At 35.7% G+C, this 17,654-nt stretch overlaps 1 protein-coding gene and 1 long non-coding RNA gene across 3 annotated transcripts; one reads left to right on the forward strand and one right to left on the reverse strand.

The window, feature by feature from the left end:
• Positions 1 to 5,400: 5,400 nt before the first annotated feature.
• Positions 5,401 to 7,285, forward strand: LOC130993373 (uncharacterized). 2 transcript variants are annotated; one of them, XR_009091648.1, is made up of 2 exons: positions 5,401 to 6,940; positions 7,017 to 7,285. It is a non-coding gene; the product is annotated as an uncharacterized LOC130993373 (long non-coding RNA). The 2 variants fall into 2 exon arrangements; XR_009091647.1 differs by having other exon boundaries at positions 5,401 to 6,911.
• Positions 7,286 to 10,770: 3,485 nt separating this feature from the next.
• Positions 10,771 to 12,567, reverse strand: LOC130993374 (GDSL esterase/lipase At4g10955-like). The gene is made up of 3 exons (XM_057918238.1): positions 12,359 to 12,567; positions 11,956 to 12,026; positions 10,771 to 11,868 (listed from the first exon to the last, which is right to left on the reverse strand). The coding sequence occupies exons 2-3, from the start codon at positions 12,015 to 12,017 to the stop codon at positions 10,920 to 10,922; spliced, it is 1,011 nt and encodes a 336-aa protein (XP_057774221.1). The 5' UTR covers positions 12,018 to 12,026; positions 12,359 to 12,567; the 3' UTR covers positions 10,771 to 10,919.
• Positions 12,568 to 17,654: the final 5,087 nt, after the last annotated feature.

Consider the following 17,654-nt stretch of genomic DNA (forward strand, 5'->3'; position numbering starts at 1 on the left):
GGTCTGTCCGGTGGTGGCCCTGGCAGAATCTCTGGAAATACATCTGAAAAGTCCCGTACAATTGCTACATCTTCTATACTCTTTTCAGTACCCAGTTCTCCGTGCAAGTATACGAGATAAGCTGGGTATCCCTTTTTCATCATTTTCGTTGCTTGTAGGGCGGAGATGATCATCTTTCTTCTTCCCATACTAATTCCGTGGAAATGTGACGGCTCCCTTCCTGGGGGTCGAAACAATATCTGTCTTTCGTTACAAAGGATGGTGGCATAGTTCTCGGCTAGCCAGTCCATTCCTAGGATTATGTCCACATCTCCCATCGGTATAACATAAGAGTTGTTCACTACAATCTTGTGTGACCCTATGTTCAGTTCTAGGTTCAAGCACACATGATCTACTGTCGTCATCCCTCCTATAGGTGATGATATACTCAACTCCTGGTCAGCTCTTTCCATTTTAAGTTTTAATGTGTCAACACATGTACTTGAAATGAAAGTATGCGATGCGCCCGTATCAAATAGAAGTACAACAGGAGTATTGAGTAGCATGCCCATACCTGCCAGGTTTCCCTGGTTGTTCTCGGACTGCTTCTGCCTCATAGCATAGGCTCTAGCATGACGAGGCTTTTCATGTTGTTTCTGTTGTCGCTGCTGTTGTTGGTGGGCCTGTTGCTGATACGGTTGTTGAGGTTGTGGTTGGTACTGTAGCTGTTGGTGCTGCTGTGGCTGCTGATACTGTGGTTGCTGCCTTGGGTATGGTTGGGGTAAAGCTTGGATTGCTCGCAGATGCGGAGCCTGGATAGGTGGGTTCGGCCTTGAACTCGTTCCATGTTGCTTATTCGGGCACCGGTTTGCATAGTGCCCCTTCTGGTTACAGATATAGCAACTATCACTGCCGGCCTTACAGATTCCCACATGATTTTTGTTACATTTGGGGCAATGTGGGGCCCTCTGTTGGTTATTTCCCATCTGTTTCGGTGCACTCTGACCTCCATAGCCCTGTGACTGGAAGACCCGTCCCTGCCATGGCCTCTTCTCGCTTTGGTTCGGGTTACTGTTGTCCCATCTCCTCTTCCCTTTGAAATTCTGATTATGATTTTGATCATGTAGAGGTGCTGGAGCAGGTACAGTTGCAAGTCTATCTCCTGGCATGGCTGCCTCAATGTCTAACGCTCGGCTGAGCGACTCAGTGTAAGACAATCCTCCATGGCTTGCCAAGGCCATCCTAATCTCGTGCCTCAGACCGGCACAAAACTTTTCGGCCATCTTCTCATCTGTGTCCACTTGTTCCGGCGCATATCTAGACATATCGCAGAACATCCTGTCATATTGAGTTACCGACATCTTCCCTTGCTTTAGATTGTAAAATTCAGCTTCCTTCTTCTTGCGGTAGCTCTTGGGTATATACTTGTCATATATACCAGCTTTGAATTGTTCCCAGGTCAGGTTTTCTAACTGCTCTGCCGTCATCGTTTTCATCCGTGCTTCCCACCAGAAATCAGCTGACCCAGTCAACTGAAAGGACATACAAGTCAGACGTTCTTGGTCGGTGCAACGCAGGAAGTTGAAAATGCGTTCAATAGCGCGAACCCAAGTTTCAGCTTCTGCCGGGTCTCCTGTCCCGTTGAAGGTAGGTGGGTTCTGTCGCAAGAATAAATCTTCAATCCGTCGTTCTGGCTGAACAGGTGGTTGAACTATTTCAGGTTCTGGTTCTGGCCCTGTTTCTGGGCCTCTTCTTTCATTTCGGGGAATCCTGCCCCCTCCTCTTGGTCGTCCTCGTTTTGGCGGCATTCTATTGGGTTAAACACAAGTTGTCAGCGCATTAAAAAAAAACAATAAGGCCATACTATCATTTCTATAGTTACTCTTTAACTCATCGAGTTCTGCTCTTGCTAAAACTTAAGCGAATATATAAATAAAACATAGCGGAACGACTTGCTGCGAAAAACCAATAAGATCACCATATATAACATAGGGAAAATTGCCTCAATGAGGACTTTACATCATCATAAAATCTAGATTCAAAGATCTATCTAAGTACCACACATGATGAACTGGCTACCTAGTGAGCCATTACAAAAACTACTCAGTCACGGAACGTCCCAAGGTTTCGCGTCTCCGTCCTAATACTAGTCAAAAGTCTATGCCGACACATGGCATACAAAAGCATCAGAACAATCTATGTTTCTGGAATATTTAAATATCATCCTATTAGATATATATATATAAACCGGTCTAAGAAGATCGGGTACAAGATCCCTGGGTCGGGGCATGGCTGTCTTCCTCTGGATCCTCTTCCGGATCTTCCTCTGGGTCTTCATTTGTTTCTCCGCCAGATGGGTGCGACTCACCCCCTCCTTCACCTGCTGCCTGGCCAATGATGGCTGAGCGAATCATCTTCAAGGTGACTCGAAGAGTTGGGCGGTCGTCCATGGCCGGGGACTTTTCCCCTATTGAGGAAATCCATGGTATCGGCTAAGACTCTGTCAACGTCGACCATAGCGGCTGCTATCTCTGCCTTGCTCAACTGCCTCGATGACAATGGTGGCTCACAGACTAATGGCACTGAACCCGTGCTAGGTGGAAAATCTCTGTAGGCTTGAGGCCTAGAGGGGCCTGCCTCAGCGTCGTGCCTCCTGGGTTGCCTTAAGATAGGGGCTGCTGGTGGAGTCGGCTCCGGAAGTGGGTCCAGTAGTTCGTCTGGCAAAGGTACTCCGACTCGAGCAAGGTCTCCCGGACGTATATACGGCCCTCGAGGAGCATTTCCCCAACGAGTGAATTGTGCCTGGATCTCAGCAGTAAATCCAGAGAAGTCATAATGCAAGTCATAGGACCTGCCAGAACGAGTGATGTAGTGAGCGGAAATCATCCTCGCCCATCCCTGCCATTCTGATGGCAGCAAATCCATTAGCCGCTCCATTCCGTCATAGTCCGATATCCCATGGTCTCTTGCAGCGACCCAGTGTCGATGGAAGCCGGCCAAGAATTGGCCTAAGTCATCACCGTGGCATCGGCGATAAGTAAAATATGAGTTCCTGATAGTATCCGGACTAGCATCTCGACGCAACGGCCGTCGTCTGGTAAAGCGCATCCTTGCCATCTATACATGAAGGTCGCATAATCAAACTCACGAATATCAAAATAGGTGGCAAAAACAGTAGGGTTCAAACATATCTACAACAGTAAGGTAATAATTCTACTTGAGGTCTCGAAATTCAAACCACGGTATTATAATCATAATAGCCTAACACTAGACTCGAATATAATTCGTGAAGTCTTAAATATGCTGCAACTAGTACTAACTAGGTTTTTGAAAAGAGATAACTCCGCTATGTTGCAGTTTCCAAACTATGTAGGGTATTCTTATTACTATGAAAAGTGTTCCCACTATACTCTGATTAAGGCAATAGTTGATTCGGTATCCGCCTCGCGTGAATAATCCGAACGAAGATCTATGCCCGTGTCACTATCTCGTGTGTGACACTTTTCTTTACTCCCCATTGTATTTTGTTTGTTGATTTCTCGTCTGGTTCACTAACTTTGTAACTTACTCATCGCTTCAATTTACAGAGAAAAGCAAAAATGTTCTTGCTAAATTCCTTCTATTGTTGTGTTCATAACAGTGATCATGCATCCTTAGCGCATCTAAGTTCATTGAGTAACATCTCCATAAAACGGCATAAGTAAAATTAACATTTGCATCAAGGCGAAATATAAACTTCAACATTCAAAAACTTTCTGTTACATTCCTTTCTGTTGAGCATAGCGATGTGATGAAGTGCTGAGCTTTTGCCGACTGACTCTTTCATACTAGTGATCATACTAGAAAAATTTATTAACTCTAGGGTTCAGAGCAAATAAACTGCTCTGATACCACTCTGTCACGACCGGTCCTAATTAAGGATAATTAAGCCGGGGAAACCGTGACTAATGGAGGGAGATTAGAAACGGGGTAGAAAGGGGATAATTAAACAAAGAAGAATCACATTTCAATATTTAACAAAAGGAATATTTATAATATAACAGAAGTTTAGTCGTATAGACTCAAATAACTAGTAAGTTCAGATATCTCTGACTTAGCCAAATAAACATAAAACTTCTGAGTACGCAGCGGAATATGATTCTGATTACATGTATGAAGACATGTAACCCTAGAGTTCATTAATACATAACAAGACAAAAGAATCCCGCTCGTCACTTCATCACCATCGGTAGCTGCTCAACCTGCACATTTAGAAATATATGCAGGGCTGAGTACAAAAGTACTCAGTGGGCACGTATGCCTAAGTATAAAATACATGCTTCAAAACTGTAAATTGTCATGCCATAATTAAACAGTACAGCAAGGGAGTTTTTCGCTAAAAGGCCCAAGCTTACTAAATTCATTTGTGATTCTTAAAGTTCGACTGCAGTCTAAGTTCTCTTGTAATCTATCATATCTGGAACTTTGTGCCGGAGAGGTGGCCACCTCTCACGGTCACTTGACCGGCCAACCCGCTAGATGACTCACGGTCACTGGTGTACACTAGTCCTGGCAGGATAGCTATCAACTGCTCAAGACCCGAATTCGATTACATGATAAAAGTCACATCAGATAGATATCATACTGAAATTTAAATATTTTATGGCAAGACAATATTTGAAATAATTTCAATTAATTTAGTCATGAAATAACTTGCTTGAACGTAATATTTAAACTCATTTGATATATATGAAAGTAATGCCCACCTGATAGCAAAGTTTTGCTAAGGTACTCTAACTCCTTGTGTAGTTCTTATTCTTGCGCTTGACCTTAATCACGAGAATATAAAATAAGACATTGCCTCAAGGAAAATTCTCAATTAATGAGAAAGCGTAATTTAACTATGCATGAATCTTGTATGCATGAACTAACATTTTCGAACGATATTCGGGGCATCCTACTATTTATCCTCGTTAATAGATTTAACTAACTTCCGTCCAACGCGGTCGAATAGAACTGTGATTCTTCCTTTCCCATCGGAATATTCTAATTGTAAAATAGATCTCGCATTTGTACTCGATCGAAAATAAAGAATTAACTCGGCTTTAATCGAGGTGTGATCTCGTAAAAATTATCGGGCTTTTCAAAATTTAATAAATAATTGAAAACATTTCTCTTGAGTTAAGAACACCGACAATATTCTTACTCGTCTTTCTTTAATAATTGGATTTATAATTAAAACCAATTAAATACTTTTATTGCAATTAAAAATACAATTTCATGTCATGTTTAGCATATAATAAGAAATTTTACTTAAAATATGTACATAATAATAATACAATATTATTATTATTATATAAATCATCTTTTGAGAAAAATAATTAATTAAACTAAATAAATAGTCTAATTAATAAGTATCCATTTTTCTTTGAACTGCAGCACAATTAAATAATAAGGTAGCCCATTTCTTATTAAAAATCGGCCCAAGACTCGGCCCAAAATAAAGAAATAACACGGCCCAGATGATTTAATTCGGCCCAAAATAGGTGCCCAAAATAATTAAAAGCCCAAGTAAAATAAATGAAGAGGCCCAAAACTAAAAATTTTCGGCCCAACTGAAAAAAAAACAAGGCCCAATCATTTAAAATTTGAGAGCCCAACTCTCTTTCTCTCCCAACAACTCTCGGTCCATCCCTTTTCTCTCTCAAGGAGCCGATCTCTCTCTCTAATTTCTCAAATCAGACGCCACCCAATACCCCTCTCTTTCTCTCTCGATCAGCCCCCTGCCGAGGAGTACGCCGCCTCCAATTCCGGTCGTTCTAGTCGGCGCTGCGCCTGAGCCCGCGCTCTTCTCCTCTCTCTAAATCATCTTCTCCACTGTTCTTCCGCTGATTTCGTCCATGGCAAAAAGGCGAGCCCTGAAACGAGCCCTAACCCAAGAAGTCATCGCCGCTGTCGCTGCTACTCCTTCGCCCGGAATCGGCGATTCAGCCGGCGCTCTCTCATCCTGTCATCTCAATTCATCAATTCCCCAACATAACTCCCCCTATCTCCAAAATCGAAAACACATCGCAGCACCACTTCTTCTTCCTCGAAGATTCACCGCCGCCGCTGGCACCTTAAGCTCCGGCGAAATCGGCATCAAGTCGTTGGAGTACCGGCGAGCAGGGGAGGGTTCGCCGTTGCTGCTATCTCCGGGTCGAAGGTTTGAGCCACGCCACGCTGCTGCTGGATTCGGGCGAAGGGTACTCCGCCGCTGCTGAAATCCAGAATCGGCGAGAGCCATCGCCGAGGTCGGGAGTCTTCTACCTTTCACCGCTCGACGCCGTCAACGCTGCTGTCCTTGGAACCGCCGCTGCTGCGCACGAGTCCGGCGTGCCTCTGCACGTCGCCGTGATTCACGGTTGGCGCTTGGATCCCCTTGAGCCGTCGCCCAATCATCGCTTCATGGCTCGACCGAACAGGCTGCGCCCTTTTCCATTCGAAGCTAAGTTCATTCTTAATACTCTATTGTGAACGAAACTCAAAGCTTGTTGTAACTCAGTTCATGATTCTATTGAGCTATAGTATTTCTATAATTCGATTATGCAGTGGGTAAAACTAGCCATAGTGGTTTGTTTCTATTTCGAAAGTCCTCATTGTCTAACTCATGAATAACACATAAAAAAACTGACTTTAGTTGATTGCTATGTCCATTATGCAACAATGTTTTCTATCATTATATACAGATCATGCTTTGATATGCATACAACTGGATTGAATATTTGGTATTGAATTAATACCTTGAAAATGACTGTTGGTTGGCTGATTGTCGTTGGTTTAAATGAAGCTGATAGAATCTGAAATAGAATCATATGATGTTCCCCTTAATAATGCAGGAGGAATACATGGCAGAGCTAGAGAGAGTTGAAGTATGGCTTACCCCTTTGAACTTGGCAGAGTAATGAATGAAGGTTATCTCTCTACTCCTTCAATTGTTGAGGTATTGAGCAAATTGAAAATAGCTGAAATGATTAGTTGTTGCTCTTCATTAATTGCGGTTGATATATGGGAATAAGGTGGAAGAATGTGGTGTTGTTTGGCTGGAGTTAACTAAGTGAGGAGGAGTTGTTGCTCTTCAATTGGCTTGACAAAGTGTAGTGGTGGTGTTGTATGAATGGGGAGAAAAGCATGGTGGAGCGAAAAAGAAAGTTTGTGTAATGATACTGATGACTTTGTATGTTATTATGAGTTGTGGACATCAATGTATCAATGTGATTGGAATATTGTATATTGTTACTGGTAGTTGTAAAAATATGTTGTGTGCGTGTAATACTGTTTTATCGAAGCAGATTGTAGTATTTTATATATATATATATATATTGTAATAAACAAATCTCTGTGATTCAGTAACTGTAATAAAATACTGGCTTCGATTCTGCTTGATACTGTATATTTACATAAATCTCGATTTCGACATGTGATAACTCGCTAAAATCGATAAGTTATAAAATGAATCTAAATTAAATCCGTAGATTTAATTTGTTCGTTGTCTTGATATTTAAATTAAATCCGCAGATTTAATTAACTCACGAGTCGGAAATAATCCACGACTTGAGTAAAAATAAATTCTAATTCCATCTCGCTTAAATAAATAACGTGACTTTGCTAAGTCAGTTATAACTCTGAAATAATATCATTGACTGTTTTAACAATATAAATTCAGGATCATAAGCTGAATTCATATCAGGATAATAACCGTTTTCATTCACTGATGAACAAAAATAAACACTCATAACTGGATTTAAAATATATAAAAGAGTGGGTCATTACAGTTCGAATCCCAAAGGTAGTAAAAATTTATTTTTCACAATTCGTAACCCTGTTGGATGAAATTCGTACATTAAAAAATATTTATATTTATATTTTAAGAAGTGTTTTTACTGTAGTCCTCCCCTATATATGTATATATAGAAAGTTCAATAGGAAAATAAATGTTTGCAAAGAAATGAGAAATAATCTAGCCATTGATCATGATTCATCGAACAGTCAATAATTAAGATTAAATTTCGCATCCAAATTTTGATGGACATATCGGTAATTGTGTTGAACGTATCCAGGTTTCGAACTCCAAAAATCCCAAACATTCAATAAAATTATTGGTATGCTCAACCGCATTACTGACATGTTCAATGTTTCTTAATTTCTTGTATAGGCTCTTTTTCTTATAGAATGCGACTATATATATAAGGTTAGGTTCAGAAGTTGATTTTCGTAAGAAATTAGATTAATGAACATATCAATAAATTCTTTGAGCATAACAATATAACTAATGAGCATACCAATCTATTTAATTTGTTAAAAAACACGCCACCGCCAGAGATCGAACCCCAAACCAAACGGGCGTTCATAAAAATTAATTGATATGTTCATCAAAATGTACTACTTATTCACACCTATTTAGATTGCTTCTCACTTCTCAACATATTTGTGCTTCTCAATTGAATCTTTTCCTATATATATATATATATATATATATATATATATATATATATATATATATATATGCATATTTGTGTTTAATTATATGCAAAATTAAGGCAGTGAGCAACGGTCTCGAACCTGAGGGTCGTATAGTGCCATGCACATTTGTGTGTGACGTTATGCATATATGCAAACACATATATGCATCTTTGTGTTCACTTATATGCATAATTATGGCGGCGATTAGTTATATTTTACCCCTGTGAGTATTTTGCCTTGAAAAATCTAAATATCTAAATTTTATTTAACAAAAGTTGAAATTTGAAAAAAAAAAAAACTTATCAAATAAAAAATTTAAAACACTCCCCACCCTGATATTCCCATAGCCTCCCACCACTACTAGACAGGCTCATGCCACCACCGAACGATTGCTTTTTGGTCAGAGATCTGAGGTTTGCATTATGTTGGGAGTGAATCGGATATTGAGGTTGGAGGTGGGCTCGTCGAGCAAAAGGATGGTTGGGTCATAGATGTCGAGGACAGTGAATTTTTCGACGACACTACAACCGATCATGGTGAGGATTTGGGATGAATGAGCAGTGAGGGACACATTGTGCAAGAGTGACACTGCAACCCTTCTAAGCCAAATTTTTTTGAGGACGGATAGAGTATGCTATATAATTGATGAGGATGGAATTCGGGGCTCTAAATTGAAAGCCCTGAACTCTCCCTTGGTGGAAGAAAGCAAAGTTTGACGCTCCTTTAACTATTCTAAAAAAGAGATAATGATTAGAGTAGAATCATGAAGGAAGTATAAGAGAGGGGATCCAGAGCGGACCCCAAAGCATAAGAAGGCCACTTTTGTCAGACCTCAAGAGAAGGAAATAAACGCCAAGGGGTTATCCTTGATACCAGGTCTGGACAGTTTCAGATCTCGAGCATATTGGATACATAATGGGTTCTGAGAAAGGTAATTTACTCATATATGAGAATACGGAAAGGAGGATATACAGAAAAGTGGAGGTGCACCTGCTCGCCTTCAGAAGAATTGAATGGTAGACGGTCACTTTTCACCTTTTTTGCAGGGACCGCCTCCATAACTAACTATTTGTCGGCTGATGTGGAATATGTCTTAAAACGGAAAAGTCGAAGATGCCCCTCCTTATATCAAAGGAGGAGAAGAGAAGGATATAAATACCCTTCCGTATTCAGGGGGTGAAATTACTAGGACACCCTCCTACTCATGCACTCTATAATTAAATAGAGCATATATCCGTTTGTTAAAAGGACTAAGTTCAAATTGTTTCCATAAGTGAAAAGAGAGTTATTTTCAGTATTCTATCGGAGAGAAATCAAATTATGAGAAAGAAACAAGGAGAGATTTATAGAGTTTCAAACCAAAGAAAAGCGAGTAAAATCAGAGGGTCTTTTCCATCGAATTTTTATATTTCTTTTAAATCCAAACCAGGTTAGACACAATAATATAAAAGAAAAAAGGTTATTACAAATTAGTGTTGGTAAAAACCATCTTCATCAATAATATGGGACCATATCCAATACATTTAACCTGAATTACCTAATAAATAAAATATATAATCTAAATATAAAATATATATATATATTATATTTAAATATCTAAACTAATATTTATGAATAACATAATTTTATATTTATATTTGAATATTAGTTGAATTAAAAAAAATGGATTTGAATCAAATCACAAAATTTCAAATACAAATATTGAATTTTGAATACAAATACTAAATGGAGCAAAATTATTTAATTTATATAGTACAACCTTGTTGGGGATAGTTTGAATGCTTTTTTATTATTATTTTTACTCATTCTGTGCATGAAAATTGTAATGTGGTTTGAGAGATACGAATTTTATTACTATATAACTGATAGATATATATATAAAGTGGAGAAAGAAACTTCGTAAATATTAAGTGTAAATGAGGTTTAAAATATATAAGATAGTTTTTTTAAAAAATTTACAAGTTTTGTGAATAGAGGAAAGTAGTAATAAGACTACAATTTTCGTGGCCGGAAAAAGTATTTTTTATGTCCTCTTTTTTATTCCAATTTTTTCATTTATTTTTTCTTTTAATTTAATATTATGTTTTATTTTTATTATATTTTGATTAAGGGTAAAGTAGTTATTTACAAAATAAAGTATTTAGAATTAATATATTTTTATTTTTGTTAACAAAATTTATTTAGAGCTACTAATACTGTTTTTGTTTTTTGTGCAAATCGTAAAAGATAATCTTTGCAATAGTTTTTGTGGGCCGGCACCCCACTTAATATGAGCGTGTCTTTATCCATGGGTCTTTATTAGACTGAATATATCTGTTTGTAAATAATCAACTGCATGTGAAAAGATGCTCAACAGATACATAAATTAAGTTGTTGAACCTTGAATGACGCAAACAATACATTTCACATTTAGCTGCCCTGCAAGGCCAAGATGGATTGAAGAAGAGGAGTTGGAGCGTTCATTTGTGTTGGTAATACTTGTAGTCCAAGAGCAAATCGTGGGCCCACCATTGGCAAATCCCATGAGCCTCCCTAAAATTGGAGGGAGGAGTAAGGTTGAGAGTGAGATAAGCAGAGGGAATGAGATGCAGTGGTTCACGCTCCTTCCCTACCGCACTCGACAAAACGCTCCCAATGGAATGCTTGGTGGCAAGCCTCCCAATCTTCCCCGCCCCAATGGACTCCATATCCTCCCTGTGCTTGAAATACCCTACATATTCCGAACAAATCGGATCGGCTGTGTTGATGAACAAGTAGGGAACCCACGCACACAGCAGGGCAAAGGGCTCAGTTTCCCTACCATCATTCCTTCGCGTAGCAGCAGCCAAGCCGGCGGTGACGAGGCTGTTAGCGAACCTCAGGCCGAGCTTGAGCTTCTCGTTGGCGAGGCGCTCGATGGGGGGAGCGATGAAGGGTGGATTGAACAAGTAGGTCTCCAGATGGAGTCCCATGGTCTTGGCCATTTCTCTTCCCACCACCAGCGCCAGGGATGATCCTAAGGAGTGCCCCGCCAGCCACACCTTTGCGGGACCCGCGTGCTGCACGATCTGGCACGCGGTTTCCAGCCCCATTTGGAAGCGGCTGCTTTTTTGGAGGTCGTTGATGAGCAGGTGAAGGTCCAGCTTGAAATCCTCCTCGCGGTTTCCGGGCTTGGGGATGGTGCCGCGGAAGGCGATCACGTATTGCGGCGGCCCCGCCCCACTCCCGCTGAGATGGTTGAGGAACTCGAAGACGGCGCCGAAATGTGAGACGTCGTGGTTGTCTACAAGAATCTGGACTAGTCGGAAGTTGAAAGAGTGCCACCAGGGAGGGGCCAGGGCTTGCCGGTTCTGTCGCCGGTCGTTTTCGAGGGTGTAAACTCCCTGGACCAAGCTGGCCGCCACCGACCTTCTGTGCCCGGAGTTGTTCCTGTTGTTGTGTTGGAAGATATAAACTTGGTCCCATTTTAATTCGTATTGTAAAGAAATTCAAACTCGTACAAAGTAGAATGCGTACCAATCAACAGCGGTTAGAAATGAAGGTCCACTCAGGCTGAAGATTTGACTCTCACACGCCATTAATGCTAACTGCACAAATTAATCTTATCAATCTTATGTACTACTTCGCTACTTGCTTTCAATACTAGACTGTGGAAGAAGCTTAATTGGCCAAATTTCACATTCTATCTATTTGCATTTCGCACACACAAAAAATTGATCACTTGACTTTGCACTCTTCCATATAGTTTTCTTCAAGATATATACATCTTGTTACAAAAATAATGGCAAAAGAACAAACAATCCGACAACAAATTGATTCAATTTCTTGCCACTTTTATGATATGATGACATGAAATCAAAAGCAATGCAGAATGTATGGCGATTATTCAAATTAATTTGAAGCAGATAAAATTACGTACCTGGACAGAATTCGCAAGCTCGTCTCCGGGAAGCCAGAAATCTTGAATCTATCATTAGCATTCATCAAAACTTATATCAATATTTGGCAACATTGGTGAATGTAAAGCTGTTTTTTTAAGACCAAGTTGCCCGCAAATTTTTATTCGGTGTGGCAAAGTCAATGGGTATTGGAGGTTTAGAGACAGCGTACGTAACAATTTGAAATTTGGTTAAAGTTATGTATAGTATAATTGTTTCCCCCAATAATCACAAGTCGCACATGTACGGTATGCTTATCATGTAGAGGACTTGTTAGGCTGTCAGCAAATAAAAAATAAGGTCAATGAATTGGTTGAAAGTTCCTCGGACCAATTCAGTAGAGATTCACTGCAAGAAAAGACAGAAATTCACTATGAAATTTAACGACATTCAAAAATCTCTCTTTAAATTTTTGGACTTAACGATGGATTGTCGACGTAATTATCACTATTTTTTATTATTTAAATTAATTGTCATGTTAGTAACATTAAATATTAATTTTATATTAATTTAAGCAATCATCGTGAAATAGTATAATTTATTTTATTATTATGTTAGTATTAAATTAATTTATCGCCGCTGAATAATCGTTAAATATAATTTATTTTTTAATTAAAATTATTAAATAAATTACTTGACACTAAATAGTAATTAAATAAAAATTATTTTTTATCCTATTTATTAAGTTAACCGCATGTTGACTATTGTTGAAGTGTCGTTAAATATAATTTATTTATTATTAATTTTTAAATTAAATGACTATCGAAAAATAGCTATAACAATGTCATTAATACCCGACATGATAACAAACTATCTTCTTCTCAAAATTAGATCCCTAATTTTATCATACACAAGTCACAAAATACACTCGTCGTTCGCCCTGAGCTACGCATTGATCTCCGCAATTTTTTCCATCCAAAATCACTGCCACCTGCTTGAAAATCGTCGCCCCGAGTCACACCGTCGATCTTCACAATTTCTCTGTCCAGAAACATCTTTATCTTTATATATATAAAAAGCAAAGTAAATGTAAATAAGTTCAATTGCAAGGATATAATTGGAATTGAAAAAAGTAGTAGTTATAAAATAAAATTCAAATTCAATTTTTTTACTCCACTTAAAAATGAAAACAAGAAAACCGCCTACTAGAATACAAACCGCCAATTAAGTTATATAATATACTATTATTTAAATTTTTATTTATTTTGTTTTCTTATTTTATAGATAGAATGTGTTTTTCTCATTTTCAAGTAATTATGTACTAGATAAAATATGTGATCTACATCTTCAATGAAAGCTCATGAAATGGCCTTTAAGTTGATACGTAAAATGTACAAAATGGCTTTAAAATAAGCAGGTTATGATAATTTAAAGTTATAATACACAAAATAATCTATATTTATAAAGAATAATATTTTCCTTCAAAAGTAAAGAATTAAAATGTTATTTTCCTTGAAACTAGAAACATATTAATACTTTTTCTAAATTTTTTTTCTTAAGCCTAAGATTTCGATTTTTTTTATGTTTTTAATTAATTTTCTTTTGATACTACTTACACGCTTTATGAACTTTTTTTCTTCCTAATTTTTTATTTATATCATTTCAATTTTCATAGTATGCAATCTTATTTATTTTACATTGAAAATTTGTTAATGGCACACAATGTCACTATTATAAGAAGATAATATTATATTATAATTTATGTCAAGAAGGAAACCATAAAGTTGTCACCTTATAAAAGATTGTTTGCGATTTTTTAAGATAATAATTCATGGATCTATTTTTGTTGAATTGATTAATTATTTGTTTAAATCAATAAAATTTAAAATAATTATAAATTAATTAGTTAATAAAATTAGTTAGGAGCAATTAAATTTTAAAAATAAAGGGCATTGATCAATTATTTAGTAGTTAATTTGTCAAAATAAGTTGAAAATGAGTGAAGTTCAAAGTGAAATAAATAAGATTATGTGTAAGATTATATACATGAAAAAATTATAAAAATGTGTTATCAAATATTATTATTTTTTAATTTTGATTTTAATTTTCAATATTTATTTCATTATCAAATGAATGAAAATTAAATTCAAGTTAAATAATTCATTTTTTATGGAATCAAAAGTTATAAGATATAAAGAAAATCATACATGATTGAATTTGTTCAAAATTATTGTTGCTTTCTAAATATGATTTATTTTTCATTTTTTTTCTATCCATACAATTATCTTTGATATGTATATTAAATTAAAGTTGGATATCTGTATATAACTACTAATATTTCAAAAAAAAAAATGTGTTTAGATATGGTCTGTGAGGGACCAATATGCTTAATAGCAATTGTTTCCATCGCTTGAATTCTGAAGATCTTTAATTGAGTCGTATTCATTTTCAGGCCGTGCCAACGAAGTTGATTCGTTTTTTTTTTTTTTTGAAATAAATTAAAGCTACTTTTTCATTCACTCTATTTTTCATTTTACTTTTCATTCATTTCTTCACTAAATATTAGCTCCTTAAATCTCGGACCAAAATAAACGTCTCACCTTCGATGGGACGGAGTAAGTATTATTAATAATCATAAAGTATATGGATAATTTATGTGAATGTAAAATCACAATCACCGCGTATCGCGCGGGAGGTACACTAGTATATATAAAAAGCAAAGTAAATGTAATTTAATTTAATTGCAAGGATATAATTGGAATTGGAGTGAAAAAATTATAAATCAGATTCAATGTTTTAATTAACTACTACACGCTTAATTTTCGAAAAGTAAAAACTGCCATTAGGCATAACCAAGAAAATAGCAAACCATAGAATTGTTGAATAAAAACTGCCATTATTTAAATCGTTTATTTTTTTCATTTTCATATTTTATAGATAGGGCACATTTTTTCATTTATAAGAAATTTCATATTATGTCAAATATATAATATGCATCTTGAATAAAAGATTATGAAATAAACTTTTATTTGATATATAATACATAAAAAAATGACCAAGTTATGATAACAAATTATAATATATAAAATAATTTATATTTATAAATAATGATAATTTAATTGCAATTAGAAACTGTATCATTTTTTAAATTTTCTCAAATTGTGTATTTTTATTTATTTCATTCAAAAAATTATTAATATGACATTATCTAATTATTTTATTGATTCTTTTATTTTCTATTAATGTGTTTTTTATCCATACAATTATCTTTGATAGATATTAAAGTATTAAAGTAAGTTCAAATATTATTATGTGTTTATTAAAATTTCAAAATATGTGTGGAGATATGGTCTTGGATAAATAAGGTAAATTCATGGCTTTATTGAATTAATTATTGGTCAATGATTCAAATGTCATAGGCTGCAAAATTTACTATTACTTTTTTGTAACTCATCATTTTTCACAATAAATTTATAATGTTACATATCGAATTCATAGTCAATTTATTTTATATTATTATATAAATTACATTAGCTATATTAAAAAAATTAGATCATTTTGCAAATAATAAATTTGATATCAAATTTTATTTTTATTAGTTTAAATTAATAATTATAAAGCATATGCATAGCTCATGCGAGTCTAAAATCATAACCACCGCGCATCGCGCGGGAGGTACACTAGTTAGAGACTAAAAGCTAAAGTAGCTTATTATTTGCCTCTCTTTTTTTTCCTTCCGATTTGATTCCTGCCCCTAATAGAAAGTGGGATTTTCGGCGCCACTGTACACTATTAAAAAGTGCAACTTTAACGATGGAAAATTCGATCGTTAAAAAAAAAGATCATTTAAATGATTAACGACTGAGTTGTTCGATAATTATTTGAATTTGAAATGAATAAGTTATGATCGTTTAAAATGTTAAAATTAATTTTTGTTTTCTTTCATTGATCTCGAATGTTGAACGTCATACTCTTTTTCAATTTATTTTCATTTTTTGGTGAAAAATAAGTAAAAGTCTTTTGTTTTCCTTTAAAAAAAACAATACATGATTGTTTAATTATAATTATTTTAAATTTAAATATTTTTAGATTATACTCCCTCCGTCCCAATACCAATGTCTCATTCTCTTTTTGACAATATATTATCTCTCTATACCTAATATTTAAATAATTTTGACCAACCCACTATTTTTATTTTTCACAGATTTCTTAATCTTTGTGCCTAAAAGCTATGAGACACTACTATTAGGACGGATGGAGTAGTAATTTTTAATGCAATTAAGGAGAAAAAAATTATACTCTCTTTGTCCATAAATAACATGCAAGTATTAGGAGCCAGAGAGTTTTTTAGGACAATAACTTAGGTAGATTTGGAAATTAGGACCAAAATTTTCGGGTTTATAAAAATAGGACACTAATTAATAAGCATTGCACCCGCAAGACATTTCTCAGCCCATTATTAAACTTTCGGGCTTACTTGCACGGACCAAGCACATGACATCCTATCTGAAGCCCTAAAAATGACGTGCTTGCCATTTAATCAACCCGTCTGCAGGTTGTCATGTGCTTGGTTCTTGCGGGTAAGCTCAAAAATTCGGTTATGGGCCAAAAAATATCCTACAAGTGCAACACTTATTAATTAGTGTCCTATTTTTACAAGTTCAAAATTTTTTGTCTTGATTTTCAAATCAACTTAAGTTATTGTCTTAAAAAACCGTCTGACTCCAAGTAGTAGACTAGCAGTTCAACAACATATTGAAACAATCAATTTTTGTAATTGTTCAACGACATTCCATGTTACAACTGCTTTCAACATTTTAAAGTAGTGAATAAGAAAATATAATGAGAATTACACACTTATTTCAATTGTGTAGGCATATAAGGGATTAAAATTATTGTCATTTCATTTAAATTAGTTTGATCTCCATCTTCATCATAATCTTCAGTAACAGTAGAATAAGAATATGTGTCTTCTATTTTACTTTAAAATATATATTATCAATAATAATAATAATATAAAATAAAATTTAAATTAAGATAAAAGTAAAATATTACATTTAATAAAAATTTATATTATTTATAAAAAGAGATGTATAGATTATTCACAGATCCTTAGCGTAGGATTACATAAAAAAAATTATATACAATTGGATTCGCGGGGCGAATTTGGACTAGGTCTGGATCTCAAAACTCTTACTCCAGATTCAAATTCAAAAATTTTAGGAATAGTTCAGATCCCATCCAAATTCAATGGGTCCGATTTTTGCAAGGTTCGGATAAAAAAAAAAAAAAAAAATCTGAATCTGTAGATTTAAACTGGGTCCAAGATCTACTGTC

Source organism: Salvia miltiorrhiza, chromosome 7 (genome assembly GCF_028751815.1).
Source record: "Salvia miltiorrhiza cultivar Shanhuang (shh) chromosome 7, IMPLAD_Smil_shh, whole genome shotgun sequence".
Taxonomy (NCBI): domain Eukaryota; kingdom Viridiplantae; phylum Streptophyta; class Magnoliopsida; order Lamiales; family Lamiaceae; genus Salvia; species Salvia miltiorrhiza.